This window comes from Thunnus albacares, chromosome 11, assembly GCF_914725855.1.
Source record: "Thunnus albacares chromosome 11, fThuAlb1.1, whole genome shotgun sequence".
Taxonomy (NCBI): domain Eukaryota; kingdom Metazoa; phylum Chordata; class Actinopteri; order Scombriformes; family Scombridae; genus Thunnus; species Thunnus albacares.
This window is the reverse complement of record NC_058116.1, coordinates 29997780-30024579: the sequence shown is the minus strand read 5'-3', so window position 1 is coordinate 30024579 and position 26800 is coordinate 29997780. Positions and strand designations below refer to the sequence as shown.

At 45.0% G+C, this 26800-nt stretch overlaps 1 protein-coding gene across 1 annotated transcript in view; it reads left to right on the top strand.

The window, feature by feature from the left end:
• efnb2a (ephrin-B2a) overlaps positions 1-25811 on the top strand; it is a 29928-nt gene extending 4117 nt beyond the window's left edge. Inside the window, exons 2-5 of the mRNA XM_044366461.1 lie at positions 8605-8888; positions 17987-18079; positions 19407-19514; positions 21545-25811. Of these exons, the coding sequence (XP_044222396.1) occupies positions 8605-8888; positions 17987-18079; positions 19407-19514; positions 21545-21948 (889 nt within the window). The 3' untranslated portion in view covers positions 21949-25811. The remainder of the gene's footprint in view (positions 1-8604; positions 8889-17986; positions 18080-19406; positions 19515-21544) is intronic.
• Positions 25812-26800: the final 989 nt, after the last annotated feature.

Sequence of the window (26800 nt, the reverse complement as noted above, 5' to 3'; positions counted from 1 at the left end):
AAATATTCTTCCTTTTCCTTTTCACAGGTTGTTGAAAGTCGTCATGCCTGTGCGTTAGTTATTCCTCCACGGTAACAGAGAACCCCCCCCCCCCCCCCCCCAAAAAAAAAGCGTGAATATCTTTATTCAGCAGGTCAGCAATATGCTCGACAGACCCGAGTTGTCCCTGCCTCCGCGTCTCTCTCTCTCTCTCTCTCTCTCTCTCTCTCTCTTTTAGTTTGTGTTAGTCGTCCTCTTTGACTATTCAGGAAGGATGAATGTTAGAAATGTGAAGGCTCCGGGCCAGTCTAATGCCTTTGTGTGTAGGCTGGGGAGAGGATAAAGAAACAGCTAGGCTCTCTCTCTCTCTCTCTCTCTCTCTCTCTCTATGTGTGTGTGTGTGTGCATCTATCTAAAAAAAAAAAAAACCCTCCACAGGGCCCACGGCTGTGTCGATTAAACCTCATTGTTGTTTGCGCTTTACTACTTTACTGCCCTTATGCATGAACCTCCCAAGAAAAAAAAAAAAAAGAGAGAGAGAGAGAATGACCCCACCTCCTCCTTCTCCTCACCCCAGTCTCTCCAACACACACACACATATATAGACACATCACATCACACACACACACACACACACACACACACACACACACCTCCTTCTTCTGGTAATCCATTTTGTAGTTGGGAGGGAGAAACAAAAGAGAGGCCTGCTTTACATGGTTTATGTAAAAGGAGCGCTCCCTCTCCTCCACTGCAGTTCATTAAGAGATTACATAGAAGCCCAAAGGCCCTTTGTGACCGGGCAGTGACGGGGGCACCTCTGTGGGTCCTTTTTTTTGTGAATGTAAGGGGTGAGGGGGTGAGGGGGGGGGTTTCAGAGAGGGAGGGCATAGAGAGATGCAGGTCCATCATGAATGACTGATGAGGCCTTGCGCTGAATGTCGTAACGATGCCCTCCCTCTTCTTCTTCCACAAAAAAAAAAAAACCCCTGGAGAGCCTCTAATTTTGCCTCTCCCTTCTCTCTCACAGAGAGAGAGAGAGAGAGATCAGTTGTTTTAATTTAGCTACATCGACCGACCGGCGGCGAGGGTGAGAGGACGACAGAGGACTCGCTGTAGGAAAAATATGGAAGGCGAAGAAGTTAAATCCCGCCGTGTTCGACACAAGCCTGCCAGGGAGGAGGGGGGGGGGGGTTATGGAGGTTGACGTGTCTTTTTTTTTTTTTTTTTTTTTATATGATTACTGCCAAGAGAAAAGTTGATGATTAAGATTGTGTAATAAAAGAAGAAAAAAAAGGGGTGAAAGAGTGGGAAAATTGAGAGAAAGAGAGAAGAAAGCATCAGGGCCCCTTGAGGCGAGGAGGGTAATTATGTCTAGGCCTGCTCAGATCCCAAAGGCCTGGATTACTGGATGAAAGGTAGAGGCTGAAGGCACGGAGCGCAGACACACAGAACCGGAGAGGATGCAGAAGAAGAAGAAGAAGAAGAAGAAGTGGTGGTGGGGGGGGGAGGATAGGGTGACAGTCAGCATAAAGACCTCTGTCCCCTCGGCCGACAGAGGGCGAGAGCCGGGGCGTTGTGAAGAATCGGCGGGTGGATTAACCCCTCGCTACGCTCCGGCTTGGCCTCTTTGTCTGCCGCCTTAATGAATCCTTGCATTGCAGCCGGGATCCAGAGTCAAACAGTTGCTCTTGATCCGCAGTAAATATTCACCCTCCTCCTCCTCCTCCTCCTCCTCCTCCTCCTCTTTTCACTTTGTTTCTTCTCATAACTTCACGGCCACAGGAAGAGAACGGAGGGGATATTTGGACGGACGGACGGACGGGTGGTGGTGGTGGTGGTGGGGGGATTACACCGCTGCTGTGGCTCTTGTTTTGTCACACTCAGATCCAACAATCCAGTGGTTTAAATAGAAAGTCTGAAAGAGAGAAAGAGAAAGAGAGAGAGAGAGAGAGAGAGAGAGGGTGGGGGGGGGGGAGAGAGGAATGAAGGGGTCATATAGAGATGTGCAGTGACAGGAGGACACCAGGAAAAGAGGAGAACAGGTTTATAGATCTCACTTGTTGTTGTTTTTTCATTACTGGTGACAGATGCAGTGGTCATAACCTCAGGAAGTAGGTCTACAATCCTCCTCCTCCTCCTTCTCCTCCTCCTCCTCGTTTCTTTTTCTTTCCTCTCCCTTTGCTCCTTTTGCCCCAAACACTTCCTCTCTCCTCCCCCAAACCCCCCCCCCCTCCCTCCACACACACTAAAAAAAGGACACCAAACTTAAAAGGTGAAGAAGACAAACGAGAAAAACAGATGTCACCCCCCCCCCAGAGTGTCACCCACCTGTGCGGCCGAGTCAGCGCTTGTTTGTCACGTCACGGCGAAGAGATCCGTCTTAATTTCACTTCCGCTCGGCAGATGAAGGTTATAAAAACCTCCTGAAACCGGAATGAACAACGGCCCCGCCAAGCTAATTTCATCCACTTGTGTGTTACCGTTTCATACGCTTGACTTTAAACTCCCTCTTTTTCCTTTTTTTTTTTTTTTTTTCTTTTTTGTTCGGTTTCTGTATTATTAAAAGTTCCACTCCATCTGTCAAAAGCGAGCGGACGTGGACGGACTATGAAGAGCAATCATGAGCAGAAGAAGCCATTGCTTTAAAATCCTTTTTTTTTTTTTTTTTTTTCTTCCTCAACAAAAGCTGTGAAGGCTTTTTTTTTGTTAGTTGAAAATTGCAGCTGTCTGATTTTTCCCCCCCGTTCTATTATGAAAACCTTCTTAGTATTATAAAAGCACTTTTTTTTTTTCCTTAGCGAGAAGATTGTGAAGAGAGAGAGAGAGAGAGAGAGAGAGAGAGAGAGAGAGAGAGAAAGAGAGAGAGTTCAGGCACCTGTGGCTGTTTTCACCTTCCCAACAAATGGCCTGACAGCGTAGTTAGAGATGAGAGAAATGAGGCCGGCTGATAGAGCCGACAGCACTGTTCAGCTTCTCTGTTAACTTTCTCTCAGAGCAGTTGGTGTGTGTGTGTGTGTGATTGTGAGGAGGAGGAGGAGGAGGAGGAGGAGGAGGAGGGCTGAGAGGAGGATAAACTGTGATGAGAGAGAGAGAGAGGGGATGAAGAGAGGTCTCTTTCTTTCTTCCCCCTTTTTTTTTTTTTTCGCGCTCTCTTCACCTCCAGTGATTATACAGTGGGACACTTTTTCCAGTGAGTGTTGCCCTCATTGTGAGGAAGCACAAATGGTGCGTGACATGACAGAAAAACTGGAGAAAAACACCTAAGAGAGTCATTGGAGATGACACACAGGCGTTACATTAGCAACTTTTCATGAGTGATTAATGTAGTCTACTGATAGTTTAGTTTATAAAATAGTCAAAAACATCCGTCACAAGTTCACAAAGCGTGAAGTTACGTCTTCAAATGTCTTTTTTTTATTATTTGTCTGATTCAAAACATAGAAAAGCAGCAAATCTTCACACTTTAAGAAGCCAAAAGCAGCAAATGTTTACTGTTTTTCAACCTGATAATTGACTTAAAAGATTAACGTATCGTTTAAATCGACTTAATCAACTAATCAATTAATCTACTAATCGCTTCACGTGAAGTTTTCCAGCTTTCCTGCTCTACTTTACTTTTGTCACCTGACTGACGTCTCCCAATGAGTCAGAAAGTTACACATGATTATCTCACTTTCTTTATTCTGTTTACTATGATGTCATACAGCACATTCACACATCATTAAATACACATTCACTTTATTTACTTTCATATTTATTACCGTGTATATTGATATTGGAAAGCTGCTTTTGAATGGATGTTTCAGTTTATAACTCTGCTAAAGTTACGACGTTCTTTTTGAAAACAACCACAATAATTAAAAAAGAGGAGGAGAGTAGAATCTATCGATACATACGTGTTTATCCTCCTGTTACTTTTAATAAGACTTTAAAGAGTTCATAAAAATTCTGGAGTCCCGCTGGTAGAACAGTGGGAGGTAAAAGGTATTTAATTAAGGAATCAACACAGAGTCTAAGTAAACCTCTTTCATGGCTGTTATCCGTATTATTCTTTACAGATCATCAGCAACTGTTTACATTCTTCTTTAACCTCCTTTAATGTTTTTTGAGTGTCTAAACTTGAGGACAAGCAGCAGACTCTTCGGTGATAAAGCGCTCTGGGTTCCTTTTAGCTCAGGAATATTTATGGTGCGGGGGAGTCTTACTAAAGAAAAGGGTTGATAGTTGCAAAACAGGAGGGGTGAAGGGCCAAGTGTGCCTGAAAGCAGGGTGGAGGGGGGGTCAAATGCATTTATAATCATGAGATGGTGGTGTGGCGAGCTTTTATTTGTTATCTGCCCCTCCCTTCTTCTCTCTGGCTCTTCCATCCTTTTCTCTCTATCTATGCGGTAGGCTCTGGGTGACCTTGTGTACCTGGTGTTTTGTTCTAATGGCTGCCATTAGACCAGGTGTCTGCTGCCCGACACACACACATTTACCCGGCGACGGAGCGCAGGAGGGAGGCGCAGAACAGATGAATGAGTGTCTAACTTGACAATCTCTTGTCTTCATCTCTTTCTCTTGTTTCCTCGCCATTTTTTTCTTTTTCTCTTTAGGCCCCCCCCCCCCCTTTTGTGTTTTTTCGCCGCAAGACGATCCAGAACAGCTCATATTTGCCCTTAATATCAGTCTCTTGGCAGTTTATCTTTAAACCAACACTCAAACTGTTTTATTCCTCTTTGTCAGCATTTATTGAATTGCTCTTATTATTCAGCACTTTGCTGTAAATCAGCTGGCTAAAATACAAGCGTGTAATAGAGAGGATGGTGTGTGTGTGTGTGTGTGTGTGTGTGTTTCTTTTTTTGCCCCCGGCTAAGGCAGATCTCAATTCTGAATTGTAAAGACAGTGAAAGAGCAGGATACAGTCATTATGATACCTTATCTCATATTCAGTACTGGAAAACACACACAAATACACACCCAGAGTGTTTGTGTGAGAGATGAGATGAGGACAACATTTCCTTTAGCTCTTACATATCTGTGTGTGTGTGTGTATGTGTGTGTGTGTTTTAGCTCTGGAAATGTTTGATCTCCTCCTAGTTGCCCACTTCCTGTACAGATAGCTTTCATGCTAGCAGAGCATGAGTTCCGACGCCCTGATTGATAATATTGTCAGAAAATGTTTGATGGAGTTTGTCATCAGACAGAAATAATTCACCGATGTGTTCACCGATGTGTGCGTGCGTACAGTGGGTGTGGGCCTATGTGTGTGTGTGTGTGTGTGTGTGTGTGGGTTGTGTCGTGACATTTTTGGTTTCATAATTGCCTCAAATTAGACCGTAAGACTAATTTTTAGCGACATTAATTATCTGAAAGCTAAACCTAATTCTAGCTGTTGTGAATTATGAAAGAATAGTCGATCATTTTGGTGAAATCTGAGCGAGATGAGAAGATTGATGTCTGTGAGTTAATTACAGAGTTGAAGTCAGGACGTGGTCGTGTCAGCTTAACTTAGCATAAAAACAGGCTCCGCACAGTAACCATCACCTCTACAGCAAGTCTTTTTGTTTAACGTTTAACCCGTACATGGATAGAAACTTAAAAAAGGGGACGTTATGTGCTAAAACTAACAGTTTAGGTAGCATCTCCGGCTATTTCCTGGGTCGTTCCAGCACATAACTGCCCCTAAAACTACCTTCTGTTTGTGTACAGGCTAGCAAACAATTCACAACATGCTAATTAATGAGCTTTAAAGGCTCTGGCAGGTGTATTTTTTGCCACAGGTTAATTGTTTCTACATGTATTTATGCTAAACTAGCTTAAACTTGTCCTGACTTACTTTACACACACACACACATGATAAAGATTTTCTCATCTCAGCCTCTGAGCGAATTTCCTGAAATGACAAATTATTCCTTTAAATGTCAAATATCTAATTAAATCCTAACTCTAACACTTTAGGACTTAAGAGCCCATTCCTTAAGAGGACAGAAGTACCTGAACACACACACACACACACACACACACACACACACACACACACACACGGATCCCGACTAGCTGAGCATGATGGGACGGAGCGATAAGCACGTGGAGCTGTAGGATAGAGATCTGGTCTTCACCTCTTTGTGATGTCATTATGGAAGCACATCTAGATCAACCTCTTTAGATAAATAATGGCCACCATGAGCTATGCCACACACACACACACACACACACACACACACACACACACACACACACACTAACATGCACTCGCATGTCTGCACACATTTAAAATGAGCACATGCATGTACGCTTTCAGTCCTGTATAAACACACATACACACTTACACGCATGAATGAATGAGTGAACGCTTCCAGCCACACACACACACATGCACACGAGGTTAATGCACACACATACAACTCCACAGCATTTGTGTAGAAGTGAAGACCCCCCCAAGGCTTTTCTAAGGACCTTTCCCCCTCCTCCACACACACACAAATACACACACACACACACACACAGATGAGATGATGCCAGATGGCACTGCAATACATAGACATACATATCCTTCCTGTCTCTCTCTCTCTCTCTCTCTCTCTCTCTGTGTCCGTCACTGGACACACTGTACCACCGCTGAATGTGTCCTCAGGGGGGGAAGAAAAAATATTCACCCGCCCTAGTTAGCCGTTGTGCACGAGCTTGTGTTTATGTGTGTGTGTGTGTGTGTGTGTGTGTGTGTGTGTGTGTATATATAGTGCGTGTGCATCCGTGCGGTGCTCACTTGTGCACATGCTAACGCCAGAAGCCAAAAGAAAGAAGAAGAAGATGATGCATGCTCTCGGAGAAACAACGCGTACCGTTTGAAAGAATGTGTGACAGAGATAGAAGAGGAAGAGGAGGAGAGGATGTGTTTCTGTGAGAGAGCGAGCAGCCAGAATGTATGTATGTAAAACTGATTATGCTTTGAATTTTTTTTCCCCCCACCACCAACCACCCCACTATTTCATTTAGCGCTTGTTGTTAATTATGAATCGTCTGTGCCTCGCCACCGGTCCCCTGCGTGAAGGCTCCCCTGCCGCCCTGCGGTGCCTGTCTTTGTAGTCAGAGGAAAAAAAAAAAAAAAAAAAACAGTAAAAGCCTCTCGCTGGTGTTGGGTCGTCCCTGGGAGAGCAGGATAGTGTTTCCGGTCTCATTGCTTTTGAAATGAGACGATCGGATGCTTTCTTGTACTTTCTTTCCAGGAAGAGGGGTCAAAGGTCACTGAGAGATGCTGGGCCTGCCCATCTCATCTCCTGCCCAACGCCACTCTGGAGAATCATGATTAGCATTTTCGCTATTTTCTTACATTTTATCGACTAAATGATTTATTGATTACTTAAAGAAAATAACATTTTTATTCAGTAATGCGAGTTTTTCTTGAATGCGCTCCTAAAAATGGTCATTTTTCAAGCAAAAACAACTAAAAATTCCTGTTTCCAGTTTGTCAGTTGTTGAGTATTTGCTGCTTTTCTTTGTCTTTAGATTTTAGACTGTTGGATCTGAGAAAATAAGCAATCTGATGGCATCAACGTGGGCTTAAGGAAAGTTTGACAGGCATTTTCACTACATTTTCAAGGCCAAACAACTAATTAATCAAGAAAATACTGAGAATAACTGTTAGTCGCAGCACTCCATTGCTAGAAATCCAATCCCCAGTCACCAGACACACGAGTGCATAAGATCAACATGTTAAACCTAAATGTTCCCGCTACATATTTTCATCATTTTCATGAATCAGTATTTGCAGTGCATTCCTGTGTATCTTTGCTTGTACCAGTTTTGTCAGCATGCCATAAAAAGCCTCCTGGGCGTTCATGGTTAACATTTCAAATTGTATTCAAGCGTGGGGCAAATTCATTTAGCAGATAAATACAAGGTTTCACCTACAACTCAAACTCCAACTGGGAGTGTGTGTATGTGTGTATGTGTGTGTGTGTGTGTGTGTGTGTGTGTGTGTGTGTGTGCGATCACAGGAATGCTGCAGGGTCTCTCTGTACTGGGAGACTAAATGGCAACATTATTTTACTTTTGGGAAGAATTTAGGGAAATTCAACTACACTCCCAGACAAACCCCTCCAGGCTCTCTGTCTTTCTGTGTGTGTGTGTGTGTGTGTGTATGTGTGTGTGTGTGTGTGTTTCAGGGTGCTGTTCTTTTTTTGTTGTGAATTCGTCTCACCGAGCTGCTGAGTTTTTTATCGTTTTTTAATTTTCTGTTTTATATGCCGGCGCCGTTCTGCCATTTCCCCCCCCGCTCGCATCCGGGAAGCGCGCCGCCGCCGCCGCCTTCTTCTCCTCATTTATCCGGTTAATTATTCGCTCTTTCCGTCTCCGCCACGACGCTGAAGAAAAAAGCTCTGTGATTTTATCTTCAGATACGGGGTCACTTTGCACCGCACGGGTACGCACACATACACCGTTCCCGCTATTATCCGTCATCATCTAAAATTAATGGACACAATCAGTAATTACCACATCAATAATACGATACGGAGAGGCTCGATGGCAAACACTCCAATGCGCGATGCATAATAAATGACTTATCATAAGTTTTTCTGCAGCTAACTAATATCCTTTCTCTCTCTCTCTCTCTGCCCTTGTCCCTGCGTCTCCTTTCAGATTCGTGCCAGGCCAAGGCGTGGTATTGTACCCCCAGATCGGGGATAAGTTGGACATTGTGTGCCCCCGCGTGGACGGCGGGATAACCGATGGCGTGGAGTATTACAAGGTGTACATGGTGCCCAGGGAGCAGCTGGAGAGCTGCACCATCACCAAGGCCGACACGCCGCTCCTCAACTGTGTCAAACCCGACCAGGACGTCAAGTTCACCCTCAAGTTTCAGGAGTTCAGCCCTAATCTATGGGGCCTGGAGTTCTTCAGGGGGAAAGACTACTACATCATCTGTAAGTACTAACTGCTCTGTCCCTAAAGGGGAAAAACAACCTTTAATAGTTCCACAAGGTTGAAGAACCAGCTGTTGGGTTCATACCTTGAATTTCTTGGTTCTAGTTTGTTGTGTGATTGTATCAAAAACTGGTCAGTTAGAGATGGTGAATTTTTAAGCTGAGATCTTCCCACAACCTGGCAAACATTCATTTGAGTCATTCTTACAAGATGTACTGTTGTTGCAAGTTCATACATCTTCTCTAAAGGTATTGATGGACAAAAAAAACCTGAAGTAGATGAAACTGAGGTTGAGGGGGGAAAGTAGACGACGTGTCATCGCCAGATAACCGAGAGTTCCTTATACATCACAGATCCAAAGGATGATTTTTTATTTTTTTCCTGGAGATCCTAGAGATATAAGCAAGTAAACAACACTACACACAAGTAAACATTTTAGGTCCATTTGAAGTTATGTTAAAATACCTTTCAAAGAAGGGGGTTTTTCAAAGATTCTCTCTCTCCGTGGGGGATTCGCTTGTTGTATAAATCAAGCCTCTAGCAAGATCTAACGTCAGAATCTTAAAGCCAAACTATTCAAAGCTGGAGGAAAAGTGCGAGTAAGTAGTTGCTTCAGTGAAAGTGCTTGTTAGATCGTCGAGCAGCGTCTGAAGCTTCCACACCTTTCTGATGTTGGGAATTTTTTGGGGGCGCTGCCTCAGACGATTTTTATGAAACTGACAGTCCGACGAGCGCTTGCATGCTGTGATCGTCCGGCACGCGTTGTGTGCAAATGTCAAAGGATGCGAGGTTGTCTCTCTCTCCAGCTCTCTCCTCAGTCTTTACACAATCAGTTCACTTTACATGCGAGTGTGCGCCGCTTAAATCTTTCAGGCGGTGCAGCCGTTCTGAACATGCGAGACACTTTGTACACACTAGTGAATTTTAAAGCATATTGAACCCTTCAGCTATGAGTCCCCTCAGCAGCTTGTGCTCGTCACAGCCCCCCCCCCCTTTGTGTTTTTTTTTTTTTGCTTAGAAATGACTCTCTATCCAGTCCTGTGCGGTACAGGTGTGGCCACTCCGCTTTGCTGATTGCCTGTGATGTACTAACGCCATCCTGGGAAGGAAGTTTTGATGGGGTTTTAGCGACGGCCCCCTGGTTTGAAACATGGGAGGTGGACTGAACCATCTGTGTGACGCTGAGGGGGGTGCGCCGCAGATAGGACCATCTGTGAGGCTCTGCCACAGCCATCTGTGAGCTGTCACAGGAGAGGAAGGGCCATATTTCTGACTGAGTAGAAGGAAGAGGAAGAAAGGAGAGTGAAAGAGGGAAGGAAAGAAGAGCAGGAAATACTGCATCTTATCCAAACAGATTACTATGGTAGAGGAAGTTCAGCTTTGCAAAACAAATGTGCAAGGTAGCAACTAGTCATACCGTCCTGTATAAATCTCTCTTTTTCGCAGTAGCCAACTCCTTCATTTTCTTCTGAGCTCCACGGCGCTCAGAAGTTCTGCCGAGAGAATCTGTGAAGCAGCTGTTTCAGAAAAAAAAACAGGCCGACACAATATGCTCATCCAGTTTGACTTAACTTTAGTTTAAAAGCAAACAGGCAACAGTAGCTGCTCTGCCACTAATGTGTCATAGCTGCAGGATACTTTGCATGGCGGGGCATGCCTCGTAGTGTTAAGAGTCTAACAGGTGCTGTTGTCGTCTGACAGGTCAGACATGTATTCGAGGCAAATATGTTGGAGCAAATAAAGCAGGTTAAATTTGTGACAGTGTGAGCTTTTCCAGTTAGGTGGCAAATAAACCGGCGCACACACACACAAATACAATCTGTGTGCATGTACACCCACATAAGCTGAACAAACCATTAGATGTGGTCTGTGTGTGTGTGTGTGTGTGTGTGTGTGTGTGTGTGCTGAAGGACTACAAAGGCTTCTGACTGAAGAGGCGCAGACGTGATCACCCTCCTCTCGTCTCCTCCTCGGCTCCCTCCACCCAAGCGCTGCAGTTAATTATTGATGAGCCGATGCTGGTGTTTACTTACCCTGGTTCTCCTCGGTGCTCTGCCTGTGCTCCTGCCGCTGAATGTGATCACATAGTCGGTGGATGAGAGTCTGCAAGACAGGATTAAGTCCAGGTTAATTAAGGACATGAATGAGAAGGAGCAACACGGGGTACATGTAGGGGGTGCATACATGTGTGTGAGATACTGCACACACACACACTAAGGAGTCCCTAAGGAGACACACACACAGCTGCACAGGTACATAACAACTGTCCCCCTCGCTCCATCTATCTATAACATGTGTTTCAATCACAACTCTCCATCACGACCTCAGCAGATGAGAATATTCAATTTCCCACCGTCTCTCCTTCATCCGCCTGCCAGAGTTGACAAGTTGGAACAGAAAAGAGTGGTGGGGAAAGTTCAATTTGGAACTTTTTTTAAAAAAAAAAGAGGGTTTGGAAAATCCAATTTTGCAGTTCTTGCAAATTCCCCTCCACCAACACCAACTCCAGTCCACCTCCCTTCCTCCTCCTCCTCCTCCTCCCTCCACATTCACCCAAAATGCTAATGTGTAGCCTAAAGAGGGGAAAGAAGGAGCCGTTTCTCCATTGGAGTGTGTCACGTTTTCGCTGTTAATTGCCTCTTCTTGGCTAACTCTTGCCCCAGTTCTACAGCTTTTAACGGCCCACTGCAGTTGCATTGTGGCACTATGTTGTGTATTTAGTGGTATTCCTGTTTTTGTTTTTGTTTTTTTTTTTGACGAATTTGTCGCTTGGAGAATCTCTCAAGCTTTGCATGGGTAAACACCAGGAGTAAAGCACAAGCAAACAGTAAAAAAAAAAAAAAGAGAGAGAGAGAGAGACGAATACACAGAGGTGCACGTAGGTGGAGTCATGGTTGTTTTTACCTTGCAGTGTCGGAGCGAGTGCAATGTGTGAATCTTTGCTTGTAGGCATCAATGTGTGTGTGCTGGGTGAAGGAGGTAAAGGTATTGATGGATGCACTTGCCCTGTGTACATCTACGTGGAAGCATCTCCATCTTATTATATGTGTGTGTGTGGTTGTGTGTGTGTGTGTGTTTATCCCCGAACCCCCCTCCCCCTCCCTCCTCCCCCCCAAGCCCCTCCGCCTTCCCACCACAAGTGTTGTCCAAGATCCATCAGAGTGTGACACCGACTCAGAAAGTTCACCACGAGGATTTCATTAGTCTTTTTGGAGTGAGCACTCGATACGTAATTAATTAACCAGCGTTTAATCCTCCATTTCTTCTCACAATTGCCAAGGCCCCTACATCAATGCTACGGATCTGAGTCTCAACCAATTGGATTAGCGCTGCCTTGTGTTGAGTATTGTGCCAAGGCTAGACCTAGATTACATGGGAGTGCTCGCACTACCCCCCCCCCATCCCATCCCCTGCACTCCAACACCCAAACCTCCCCTTTTAGATTCAAACAACTGTAACATCAGGCCTCAGCGTTCTGTCTGTCTCTTCCTGTACGACCCTGCAGCAAAGACTGACAGGCGGTCAGATTTTTTTTTTTTTTTTCCTCTGCACCAATGACAAAAAACTTGTGTAAGTCAGCGTTAGTGTGTGTTATATGGCCTGCTTGTACGTATATGTGTGTGTGTGTGTGTGTGTGTGTGTGTGTAGCTTTCCATGTGGTTGTGAATATGCAAACTGTGTATCCTGTGCTGCTGCTGCTGTATATCTGCAGAGATTTCTGCCGCTGCTCATACATGTGTGCACGTTTGTGTATTTGTGCATGCACATGTGTATGTGTATGTGTGTGTGTGTGTGTGTGTGTGTGTGTGTGCTTTTAAAGAGGCAGCGCGCAGTGTTGCTCCAGTTGAGAGCAGATGAGTTTGATGTGATTGTTTGCGGCAGCATGGCCTGAAGCCGAGAACCTAGTGAGCTAGATGATTACATGAGCTAAAGAGGGAGAGAGAGAGAGATAGAGAGAGGGATAGAGAGAGAGAGGGAGAGAGAGGGAGTGGGGGGGGGGGCAGAAAGCGGAGAGGAGAGTGACGAAAGCGAAAGAGAGCTGAAGAGGAAGGGACGGGTAAAGGAGGGAGAAACAGGAAAGAGAGCTAAAGAGAGAGAGAAGGAGGGAATATAGAGAGAGAGAGAGAGAGAGAGATGAGAAGTAGAGCTGAAGGGAATGGGGGCATAGCGAGAGGCGGTATGAGAGAGATGAGCTAAAGAGGGCAGGAGAAGGACATGGCATGAATTTACAGTCAGAGCAGACATGCACAGGGAAATTTCATCAAGAATTTAATCACCTTTTTTTTGCTTCACTCACAACAGAAAACTACTCTGACTGTTTGTGTGAATCTACTCTGAGCTCTTTTAGACAGAAAATTCCCTCTCATTAAATTAGACGTGAATTTAAAATGCACTTTCAGGTTTTTTTTTCGACTGATTCAAACTATCCAGATTCACCAGTATTAGATTGGTGCTGGCGTTATTATCACATCATGAAAACGGGAGGCAGGATTAATCAGCAGCAGTCGATGTTACTCTACTGTCTGTCTGCACGGAGAGAGAAAAAAGGCTAAAAAACAAGTGGATTCCTGCTTCAACTCGCAGTCAAACTCTGCTTTTTTGTAATTGTAATTTTACCACTTCTCACTGCTGTAATAACTGAGTGAATGTAATGTAAAATGGTCATAAATGCAGATTTTAAATAATTGATTTCGAATGTTTGTGTGTGTGTGTTTGAGCGGAGCAGCGCTGACCGGTAGCAGTTGGTTATTATAGGCAGCTTTGGTATTTGGGGTAACCCGGCTTTGACCCGACCTGTTTCTGAGGTCAGTGGGGTCCCTGAATGCAAAGGCGCCCACTGTCACGGGCGATTAGGCCACACGGCAGTGACGGGCATTAACCAGCCCACAAACCCCGGCGCTGAGATGATGGCTTCACGCTCCACAGCTACCCGACGGATGGCAATTATACTCAGTGTTTAGATCATAGCTGCCTTTGTCTCTCTTCTTCTTCTTCCTCTTCTTCTTCTTCTCTTTCAGTCTTTCCGGGACACATCCTCATTCTGTCCATCCGTTCATTCTCTCTCTCTCTCTCTCTCTGTCTGTGTGCAATACAGTCCGTCTCTCTTCCTATCTGTTCTCTCTGAGACGCCTCATGTTGCCATGCATTTGCTCTGATTCACTATTTATGAGCGGCACAGCATTGTCTCTCGGCGGTGCATTGTGTATTAATTATACCCACAGAGTTTTGGCAAAAGTGTAGTTTTTCAAAGCTTTAAAAGGCTCTTTAAGCTCAAGAGTTATGTCACATATTTGTGAAAATGCTCAAATATACAATCTGAAATATATATTTGTATAAACTAGCTCAGCTACATGTAGCATTTGAGGGTTTTCTTTTTTTGCTATTCGCTAGTTGCATTAGCAGACAGAAGGAAATGGAGTTAAGAGCCCGCGCCCGTCTTTATCTCGACTGCAGCTCACAATTGACTGTCTCGTTAAACACGGCGTGATTTTCCACTCTGTTGATTTGATAAACACGAGAAAATTAAGTTAAAGAGGGTAAATTAAGTTAAGGAGGTTGAGGATGGGGGTGGGTGGGTGGGGGGGAGATTGAGTGACTTGTGGTGTGTGTGTGTTTTTTATGGCGTAGGGTGGGATTGTGGTTGGAGAGCTGTGTGTGCTCTCGCGCTAATTTCACAGGTGGCTGTAACACATAGAGACACTTGAGGACACTTTCTTTGACACACTTGTACCATTTGTTTGAGACTACATGTGACATGTAGGTGTGTGTGTAGGTGTGTGTGTGTAGGTGTGTGTGTGTGTGCTGGCACGTTTTTTTTTTTACAGACTCACTCAAGCTGTCACTTTGGTCTCAAGCGATACCTTGTCACAGCTGGTGAGTGATTTTTCCTGATGGTCTTTTTTTTCCCCTGTTGCGGAGCCTGTTTTTGCATTCATGAGTATATATATGTGAGCGCATGTGTGTGTATGGGACCAGTCTATTTCAACCCCCAAAAAACCCCATCGAAACCACACGCTCCAGAGTCCACAGTCATAATGGAGTGAAGGAAAATCAGACTTTTTCCTTCTTCTTCTTCTTCTTCTTCTTCTTCTTCTTCTTCTTCTTCTTCTCTGTGTGCCTGCAGAAGGTCACACACAAGCTGAATCAAGGGTTAATCTTTCTCACCGTTTTTTTTCTTCTGGTATTCTTCCACCTCTCTCTCTCTCTCTCTCTCTCTCTCTCACCTTTTTCCCTCCGCTGTCTGCGAGTCTTATCCGAATAGTTGTAATGCCAGCTGTAGTTTGTGACTAAATCCATTTGTGGAGGGCCTTATATGTACCGGGTCTATCCCACCCTTCCTCCTCCAACCATGTTCCCCTAGTATTACGGATTATCTGGTTACCTCTAGCCAGTTAGTCTGCTCTCCCAGTCCGGGCCTGACCTGGCCTCGTCTGGCTGAGCCGAGGACGGCCAAGTCATTCAGCAAGCCTCGGCCAATTCAACAATCGCATTCTGTTTAAATCCAAGTCAGGCTTGCCTGGACTGCAGCCTTGGCATGGCGGGTGTGTGTGTGTGTTTTACTCCGCATTTAAAGGGGAAGAAGAAGAAGTTTAAAACGACTCCAAATTGGAGTTTTTCAGATTTCTTTTAAACGTCAATGAAATGTTGCAGCCCAGTTTGAAAAGGAGGTGTTTTTTTGGAAACTTTAAAAGGGGGATGTTTGTGTTTTTTTTTTATCTTCAGTGTTAAATAGAACCGAGATAAGGAAGGAAAGAAGAAGGCATGGCAGATGAGCCCTAAATACACCTTCTGTGCGGTTCACCACCCTTCACATCCTGTGAACTCTGACCCCTCAGGCATATTTGCTTTTGAGCGTGTGCACGTCCACATCCCGCGTAACACTACCGCGCATACGCACCCTCGTCGTGTCGATCGCTCATCAAAGTAAAACTGTTAGAAAGGTTAATGACATCCTGCAAGATATAAAATGTGTTGTGCTAACAGGTTTATGCAACAGACACACACACACACACACACACACACACACACACACACACACATACGGTCACAGGAGCACAAGCCTTTAAGGAGCTTTGTCTGTAATGTGCTTTTCGGTCTCCACTGGAAAGCCATAGGTCAGCTAGAGCGGGAGAAAGGGGGGGAGAGAGAGAGGAGGCAAGATGGAAGGGAGGGAGGGAGGGAGGGAGGGAGTCCTTGTTAACATGCTCTTTGTGTCCGCTCCCATCACCGTCTTATTGAGGCAAGGGGATTCGGATCAAAATGATTGGTAGCTGGGAGGGAGGAAAGGAAAAGAGAGAGAGAGAGAGAGGAAAAAAAAAAAAAAAACGGAAAGGGATGACGGGGAGGAGGAGGAGGAGAAAGAGAAAGTAGAGCTTAATTTTTCAAAGCAATTTCAATCGGGATCTCGATGAAGCACCTGCCTTTCAATTCCCTTGCAGTTGATGGAAAAGCTTCGGGGGAAAAAAAAAAAAAAAAAAAAGGCAGCAGGATGAACGGGAGGTGGAACATGTTGAGGTGGCAACGAGGGAGGAGGAGGAGGAGGAGGAGGAGGAGGAGGAGGCGGTGAATGTGTGTTAAGGGAGTTTAGGGAAGAAGGTAAGGTGGCCACCCTAGAGAGGAGGAAACTGGGGATGATGGGGTGTTGTTGGAAGGAGTGGGGAGAGAAGGAGAGGCTGGAGAGGAAGGAGGGGGGGTGTGGGGGGGGGGGCAGCAGTCGTAGTGAATGCGGGCCACTGCGCGCTGGCGGGACGCCAAGCCGCTAAGCCCTGGCAGCTCGTTAGCCTCTGTGTTACTGACCTGATAGACCACAAGCCCAACTCCCTCCACCTCCTCCCCCCCCCCTCTCCCCCACCTTCCCCTCCCTCCCTCCCTCCCTCCTCGCCAGCTCTCTTGTCCCCCTCACATCCCGATTTAGCTGCAGTTCCGTCCTGCAGCCTCCGGAGGCAGCACAGATAAAAAGCAGATACATGCAGAGAGGTGGCAGCTAATGGCCCTCCAGCTGATTGAGCTCTTTGGCAGCTCGCTCCTCTGGATCTTGTCCATGTGTGTGTGGGCCACATCTGCACTAAAAGTCTGACACTAGAAATTCAAAAGTGCAGTTTCCATTTTTTGTAAAAAAAAAAAAAAAAAAAGCCTTCACAGCATCTGCTTACAGGGCCTGTTTTGTTCCTCCTCGTCACACGTGGGACGTCTTGCACCGCCCCACCAGATTCCTCTCCCAACATCTGCCGCTGTCCCTTAAACACAGTGTTTAGCGGTTAGCACTTCTGTTTTCTCCTGTGTTTAAACAAGTTTTTAAGATCCTTTAAGTTCTTTTCATCTCAGGGCCATTGAGGTATTTATCACCTCCCTCTGTTACCCTTAATTTCACTGCCTCTCCTGAAAAAGTGCCCTTCCTATTTTCATCTTTTCTCTGTTGTCAGCAGATCCTTCTTCTTCTTCTTCTTCTTCTTCTTTAAGCCTGGTAGCAGGTTTTGGCTTTTAGATCTGAGTATTTGAGGGCTTTTTAAAAAATCCAAAAAGTGTGTTCTTTAATAACTGGCTACCGCTCTCTGGAGTGTCGTTAGCGTTAATGCACAATAAGCAGCCAAATTTCCTGCGGCTTGCCAAGATGGCCGCTGTCATTGCAGCCGTAGCCGCCGTAGTCGTCTCCCTCTCTCTCTCTGTCTCTCTCTCCCTCTCTCTCTCTGTCTCTCCCCCTCTCTCTCTCTGTCTCTCCCTCTCTCTCCTCACCTCCTTTAACTGCCTCCTTCATGAGGCCCATCAGCACAGTTAGAGATATTACAGTCACAATTACTCAAGCTAATTGACTTTGGGGATGTGAAATATTCTGCCGGTGCGGAGCAACTGAGGTGATGAACGGGTGAATTGTGATTTTATTAAGGGGGGGTATGACTCATATCCTTCCTCAACGGAAAGCTTTCAGTGTCTCTGTTGTCTTTGGGAACTGGCTGTTTTTCTGAGATAGGCTTAAGGCATATATGGCAACACAATTACCCCCCGACACATCTTTTTTTTCTGTAGCAGATGCTCGCAGTGACAGCTAATTCTAACCTTGTTCTTCTCTCTCTCTCTCTCTTTCTCTTGTCTGATGTAGCTACATCTAACGGCACCATGGAGGGCATCGACAACCAGGAGGGGGGAGTGTGCAAGACCAAGTCCATGAAGATAATCATGAAAGTGGGACAAAGTGAGTATTGTATTATTGAATTACGGTGGTGAGCGCCTGCAGGCATGAGCAGGCAGCGACGACGCAGCGGCAGCAGCAGCAGCAGCAGCACCGCTTGTACATTGTGCAAAATTGTGTGAGAGACTCTGAAAATGCCCGAATAAGGTCATAGGAGGCTGTGCAGCATACAGCTCCATCGTCTCCATGACACCTGGGGGCTGCGAGGGGGGGCAGGAAATGTAATCTAGCGGAAGCCTAATGCACTGAAACATACACACACACACACACATATTCACACGCAATTGCGTATGCTTGCATGCACACATGCACTGGAAGCATCTGCTGTTATGAGCTCTTTCAAGCGGAAGGCTTTCTACACATGCAAATTTAGTTTAGACGCACACAAACACAATCAATGCTCATGATCTTTGACTTTGCATGTGTGACACCTTCACACACACCCCCCCGCCCCCTCTGAAGCGTGCACACGTGGTCACACCAGACAGACCGAAACCTAATCTTAATTATGGCAATAATTATTCATAAATCAGTTGCCCGACTGCCACCCGGTGTGATAATTTCCAGAGGTCCACCCTCTCTCGTCGGCGCCGGCTTCAGAGCTATTGAGAATCGCTGAAGGTCAGGGAATTAATTGAAGCTGCTGCACTTTGAGGAAGGGGAAGAACAGGTGCCGAACAAGCCCTGGAAATTGGTTCTGGTGCTTAATAGTATTGAAAATCAGCTGATGCGTTTGATGAAATGTACTATTAAGTGTGGTTCTGGTACGGTTAAGAGGAGTTTAACCTGAGAACACTAGTGATTATAACAACAGATGCTCAGAGAATCGCCTCGTGACTGTTTTGTAGTCTGCTCAGCTTCAGAACCGCAACGGATATATACTGACGGCCGTTTTTAGCAGCATTTCAAACCATATGGACCCATCGCAGAACCCAAAAACAACCATTAACCACTCTTTATGGCTGATTACAGTATTATCTGGATCATGAGGGGGCCGTATCTACGGAAACACTTTGCTTTTATGTGGATCCAAATTGAGGAAGTCAAGGAAATTTGGCTGCGTTAGCAAGGCTTTAAATTTGCTTTTGAGAAGCGTTATCGGTGCTCAAAGAGGAGGAGATGACTTTTTTTTTTTTTTTTAAGATCATCAGTGATTAGTTAAAGGATGGGTTTGAATTCTGTGAAGTCTATCCAACGAAACACCAGCAGTTAACCTCCACACGACAACCAGGATGAAGATACTCACCTGATTGACTTGACAAATGCTAAACATTAGCATAAACTGTGTCCTTATTAATCCCTGTGCATCTTATCTGTGTTTTTTTTGCAGATCCCTCTGACCCTATCTCACCCAAATACAACCCCACCAGAGTACCCTACTCTCCCAAGCACCCAGACGGCAAGGACGACAAAACTAACGACGTGCTGGAAAAACCAGGTGAGCTCACCTATTCTTGGCTTAAATCCTGGGAAAGTGGTAATTGAGTGTAGGATTTATTGAAACAGTTTGGCATTTGGGGCGCACGATTGTTGGGCCAGCTAAGAGAGTAGATAGCAAGCATGTGTGTGTGTGTGTGTGTGAGGTGTGTGTGTGTGTGTGTGTGTGTGTGTGTGTGTGTGAAAGCGCAGGAAAGAAAGGTCAGCGATTCATCAGCCAGTAATTGAATGTTGCCCATAAAACTGATAGGCATCTCCGGCCTCTCAAGGACTTATAAGGTATCTCCACGCTGGCTCCATTCCAGCCTTAACCCGCCGCTTAAGTGACATTTTCAGGAAAATGATCCGATCGCTGTCTGCCATCTTTTTTTTTAACGACCTGTTCTTAGCACAGACACACACTTGTTTCTGCACCGAATCACGACTCAGACGAGACGACGTGCAGCTCCGTGCAGACCGCTCTTATCTCGGCTATTATATTGCAGTTAAAAATCTGCCTAGAAGAAAATCAGGCTGGCAATTTCCGCAGCGAGCTGTGCTCAGAAAAAAAAAAAAAAAAAAAAAAGAAACAGGAAGGGGCCAAGAACAAAAACAAGCTGACCTATATAAACAGTCCTCCAGTCCTTCCCCATGTGTCCCGGTTCACCCAGGGCGTGGCCTCACCCGACACTTTCTGTTTTCATTCCCAAATCCGTTGCGATGACAAGCTCGCCGACCTGCCATCCTGCCCGTTAAATCCACGCTGGCACCGTCTTCTGCAGACATCAGCATCTTGTCTCTGCGTTTTCCTGTTCCCCCATCATGCTTTTTTTTTTTTTTATGTCTCATCCCTCCGTTCCCGGCTGCTAGCGGGAGCATATGGGCGTCAGAGTGCTATGGGCAGAGCGTCTGAGGCAGCATAATCCCTTTGTAAAACAACGTAAGGGTCCTTGCTTTTGGGCTGCCTGCCATCTCCTATCCCCCCCCCGCCCCCCCATACCACAGCAAAAAAAAGCACTGTTAGGACCTTCAGGAAAACAGCAGCAGACAGGGTTGTAGGGGGGGTGGGGGGGACGCAGTAATCCACCTGTACCAGGGGGGGAAGTACAGAACGCATCCACCCTTCAGTGTTGGATGTGAACCAGAGTGTCCATCGCTGGGAGTCAGAGCACAGCTTGGCTTTCATAATTGATGTCACATGATGCCATCAAATATCTTACAAATGTCTTATTTTCTTCCTGCCGGGGCTGTTAGTTAGAAAATGAAGTTACTTTTTTTTTATGTCTTTCAAAATGTAATTTATCTAAGTGCCGTTTGCCTCTGTATCCCCCCCCCCCCCCCCCCCCGTCCCCCCCCAGCCCGTTGTATCATCTACTATCAGAGCTTTTGATTGCCCTAGTTTCAAGGTTGCCGTCTTCACCGGCTGAATTTGAATAGCCACCGATCGAATGTGACCTTTATACAAAAAAAGCCCGTCTGTGAGCAGGCTTCACTCTCAGCCACCGTGCTGCTGCCGCCGCCGGCTCGCTTCACTATACCTTTATTATTGTGACATGATGGAATGAGCGTGAACAATACAAAGGTAAAGGCAGAGAAAAGACTTGAAAGGGGTCAGTTATCTTCAACCAAAGTGCTTTTCAGATCCTTGAACAGCATCAGAAACCTCCTCCTCTCCTCTTCCTCCCTCCTCTCCCTCCCTTCCTCCCTTCCTCTCACATCTCTGTCTGATGTCAGGATTGCAGGGACCTCATCCGGAAATGTTTCCAACAACTTTTCCAACAATCAAACGCTTTTACTCTACCCCCGTTTTTTAAATCAAATGTGTGCTGTTATCACTAGTTCCCTCCTTTCTGACAACACCACGTCATCTTTGGACGACACCATGTATGGACTAGTTTATTTCAAGCATACCTCGACCTTAAAAGTTCAGTCTGTGTTTCCTCCATGAAGAGATTTCACATTTATACTCAGAGTTTGAACGATGAGCCGCTGAACAAACAGCTCATACTGTCATTTCACTCACTTCTTCCTCTCTATCTTTCTCTCTCCCAGGTGTAGCGCCTAGAGAAAGCGACGCCAACAACACCGGGAAATCCTCCAGCGTCATCGGCTCGGAGGTGGCCATCTTCGTGGGCATCGCCTCGGGCAGCGTCATCTTCATCATCATCATCATCATGCTGGTCCTGCTGTTGCTCAAATACCGGCGGCGGCACCGCAAGCACTCGCCTCAGCACGCGGCCACGCTGTCGCTAAGCACCCTGGCAACGCCTAAACGGAGCGGAGGCGGCGGGAACAATAACGGCTCGGAGCCCAGCGACATCATCATCCCGCTTAGGACTGCTGACAGCGTCTTCTGCCCGCACTACGAGAAGGTCAGCGGCGACTACGGCCACCCGGTCTACATAGTTCAAGAGATGCCGCCGCAGAGTCCCGCCAACATCTATTACAAAGTCTGAGGTGGAACTTTTTTTTAAAAAAAGCAAGAAACAAACTGGAACAATCCCTGGGCAGAGCGGGTTTTTTGTTTTTTTGGTTCCGGCCGGCGCCGCCGGCACGCCTGCAAACGAACACTCTCGCTCTTTCTCTCTCTTTATCTCTCTATCTCTCTCTCTCTCTCTCTCTCTCACTCTGTCAACTCCTCCTCCTCTCCTCTGATGTTTTGTCACTATTTTTTTTTCTTTATCAAAAGTTTTGCTGATACCTTGTCGCTCTGGTTTGTTCATAGTCGGTGCGGACGGGACGGGACGGGGTGGTGGCGGTGGTGGTGGTGGTCGGCGGGGGGGGGGGCGTGGCCTGAGAGAAGGCTGCTGCTGCCACTGCTGCTGCTCTCTGGGGCTCTTTTTTGGGAAACATAGAGGAGAATGATCTCTATCTTCTTCTTCTTCTTTCCCCGATGTTGCTCCCTGTATTGTTTTGTGCACTGCAGCATTTTTTTTGTGTGAGGGGGGGCGGGGGGGGAACTGAGTGTTGTGGGATCAGAAAGTTAGACAGATGCACACAGCATGTTTTTTTTTTTTTTCTCGGATGGGACAGACAGATGGATGTACGGACGTTGAAGTGTTTTTTTTTTCCTGGGAAAAAAAAAAAAAGAGAGGAGGGGAAAAAGTCATTCGGCCTCACCTGAAGAGAGACTTCTGCTTGGAATAAGAGAGAGAGGGGAACTTAAACACGAGCGAGGAGGAGGAGAGGTGATACAGGACGTGGGCTTGACCATGAACTCACAAAAATTGCTGCCCCCCCTCCCTCCCCCCCACCTCCCCCCCCCCCCACACTTTGATGCTCACTAGCCAGAGAGACTCTGTGGATTTATCCAGCCGGACACGAGAGGAAAAAAAAAAAAGAGGAGAGAGATTCTTGCACCGATCCTCTCTGGGACTTTTTCCTGACTGATTCGCAGAGATCACCCATTCACCCTGCATTCACCCACATTCTCACCATCACATGTACACACACACACACACACACACACACACACAAACACACACACACACACACAGACAGACACACACATGGTCTCACCGGTCGATGTGAACTGTTTGGGTTTCAGTGTGGATTTACACCATTTCTCCTTATGTTTTCAGCAAAACACCTCTTTCAGATGTTACTTGAAGGTTTTAAGGAAAAAAAATAGATTCTCTTTTTTTTTTTTTTGTACTGTCAACATTTACTGGTCTTGTTTTTTTTGTTTTTTTTTGGTCGTATCTGGTTTTCATATCCTGGTGTAGTTCAAGTGCAGATAGAGGTTTTCTTATCCTTTAGTGACACGTCATATCGTACGTGACATTCAAACACAAAAGTGACCCAAACAACAGTTGCTAGGAGAGAGAGGGGGGGCGAGAGAGAGAGAGCGCAAAAAAAAAAAAAGGAGTGAGGGAGGAGGCGTCTGCCCAGGTGGCTTCTGGGAAGAGTGGAGGACTTTCATATACATAGAGCAGCACTTTTAACCCCCAACCCCCCAACCCCCCCAAACCCCGCCCCCCCTTTTTTTGGTACCTCCACTCTTCGCAGCCGTCCACAGTAAAGAGACACAGTGATAGCTAGAGACATGGGAGAGCAGCTGTATCCCGTCAGATTTAAGTAGCGACGGCTCGACTCAGCTTCTCTGGGAAAGTTTTAGGGGCAATAAGAAAAATTTCAATTCGCCTTACTGCCGTTTTTTTCGCATCAGGTGAAGAAGAGGCCCGAGATCTAGTTGAGGTTAGCATAGCTGGCTGAAACAGCTCTAGGTACTGTAATGTTTATGTCCAAGGATGATTAAGGGTGCCCTGAGGGCCCAAATCAGTGTGACCGGTGCTCTCCTATTCTTGTTTTCAAAAAAAAAAAAAAAAGCACAGGGACATTTACTTACATTGTCACTGTTTCTCAATCTCCATTAGCATTTCCATATTGTGAGTTTTTAATTTACTTCTTTTTTTTTTTTTTCTTACAAAATAGATGTACATTTAAAAAAAAAAAGGACATTACAAAGATTAAAAAAATGAAAAAAATAAAAATAAAAAGCAGAATTTATTTATGATAGACACATAGAGCACAGGTGTTGTCAGGCGGCATGGAGAAGAAGAAGAAGAAGAAGAAGAAGAAGAAGAAGAAGTAACGCTAATATATTATGGTATAAGTGCACATTATGCAATCTAGGTTTTTGATTATTTGATATCTCTCGACCCACTGAGTCCCATATTTTCATGAGCTCTCCTGGGAAGGAGGACCAGGGGGAGGGCGGCCCCGGGCCCCGGGCCCCGGGCCCCCGGCTCCGAGGGGAGTAGAGTTATCTGACCCAAAAATAGCTCACGTTGGTGTACACAAGGGCAGAGTAGCTGTGTCTCCCACACTCACTCAGTGTAGCATCTCCCAAAGGATAATTCCCATGAACACCCATCGCCCCCCCCACCCCCCCTCACTTTATTCTCCTCATACACACCCTTCATGTTTTCTGTGCATGTGTGTATGTATGTGTGTGTGTGCGTGAGCGTGCGTGTGTTGAGCAAGTCTATATTTCAGTAACTTCACATTCATCGATATCGCCGGCTTACGATCATAATCGTGACTTTAGGCCGTGAACCCGAGCATATATCAGCCCATCATCGACATCATCGTCATTTTGTTCATAAAGAACATCAAAATTTCACCGAAAAGCCAAGCCTTGTATGATCTGAGGTTTGTGCCTCTAAGAGGCTACAAAATCTGCAAATATGCAATTCTTATTTATTTTTTTAATCAATTCAGAGAAAAAAAAAAAACCACCTATGGAAAGTGTTCTTAACCACTGAAAGATGTAACAACAAACAAATGACACAAAACTAGCAAAGTACGTCACACAAGCCTGCTGTTAGTTTTTATTTCCTGCATTATTTGTAGTATTATTTGAACCTTTTTTTTTTTTTCCTGTTTTTTTTTTTGACTGTGTGCCGTAGTACAAAGGTAAACTGTGAAAAATGAAACCATTAAAAAAGCATATATATCACACCTGAACAGGTATTTAAAGAAAAAGGTGAAAAAAAAAACACACATACAACAAACAAATGGCTGTTTAGTTGCTGTCTGTCTGCGGCAGAATATGACAATCTTATTAGTTTCTTTGAATCTGGCGTCCTTTTCTTAGCTGCCACCCGACTAACACTCTCCCAACATCGACCGGGTTACGATCGACCCCGTTATGAAACGTCGTAGCGATGCTGTGAGAGTCTTAGCACGCGGGCTAGGAGAAGCACCTCAGGCTAATGTAAAATGCCTTGCTCGTATGGTCAGCCCTTGGTCACTTGACTCAGTAATTTTGCACCGTACTTCTGTAGGTAAGAAACTGTAAATACATTAATGTTTGTATTGTATATGGATCCTGGGTTGTTACAATAGCCTTATTCACCTTTTTAGGAAAGTAAATGGAAAAAAAAAGTACAGAAAAAATGGAATACACTTCAGTAAAACAGAGCATACTACTTTTTTGGTAAATAGCTTATGTAAATATTGACCAGAACCCAATAAAAAACATTTTTTTATAAACTCTTAAAGTAAGATGTTTTGTATAAAATTTGAATTTTTTGCTATGTATTTTAGCTAGCGCTCGATGGAAAGCCCGTGTCCTCCCCACTCCCTCCCCTTTTGCACTGTTTCCATGGTAATTTGGTTTTAAAAAAAAAAAAAAAAAATGAGAGAAAAGTTGCCAAACCGACTGCTGCATATTTGTGCCATAAGTGTGTACCATAAATATTTATTGAATTAGTTTCTTTTTTTTTTTGTTTTTTTTTGGTTTTTTTTGGTCTGTTTATGATTTAATTTCAGTCCAGTTTGTAGGTGACACAGTATTATATTTGCATTGTTTTATTTGTTTTTTTTTTTCGTCTACCCCCCCCCACCCCCCCCCTGGTTTTTCTTTCGTCATGTCATGGTTGGTTGTCATGGTTACCGGGTGTGGCTGTTTACCCTCTTCTCCCCCCTCCAGCCCCCCCCCCCCCCGCCCCCCCAACTTTCCTTGCAGTATGAGATGGCCAGGCTGTGAAAAAAAAAAATGGTTTTAACATTCAAAAATTTAAAGAAGTTCAAAGTGAGGATAAATGACACACATTCCACCAGTCTGTTACAAACTGAAAATGTTTTTCAATAAAATGTTTTTCCTATGGACGTGCTGTCTGCTCGTGATGCTTTGTTGTTCACGCTGCATGAATAAATAATGTCTTTATTTATTTTTATTGTTTCACACAACTTGAAAGTAAAAAAAAAAGTTCATATGACAGTTTTTATTTACTTATTTCAACTCCAGGGGAACAAACTTCAGTTGTGTAGATGACATATTTTGTGTTTTTAGAAAAAAAAATTCTCATTGAAAGTGATGCTTTTATAATAATAATAATTTATAACATGTGCAGTATATATTATATGGTCAAATATATTTAGATCCGCCAAATATTACAGCTGAAAAATGTCATTTCAAAACGATTAATCAGATTAATCTGCTGCTATAATAACTATATATTTCAATCCTTGGCTGGAAGTTCAACACTGATGTTGAGTCAAGTTTCTTCCACTCCAAACTGGGAAAACTGTGTCTTTATGGAGCTGGATGAGCAGGAAAAGGCCTCCTAAAAACTGTTGGAAGCACACAGTTGTTTAAAATATCATTGTAGCATTGAAAGGATGTTTATTTAGTATCCGTGTAGGTTGAGGAATTGTGAGTAGCAGATTAAAAAAGAAAATCAAAATAGAAGCAGCACAAACTGAGTTTTATTCCCTATTATGGGATTTTTCCTGTCTCTAATAACTCCCCGAGCTCCCAGTTTGTAATAGAGTCATCCAACTCAAACCTGACAGGTCCTG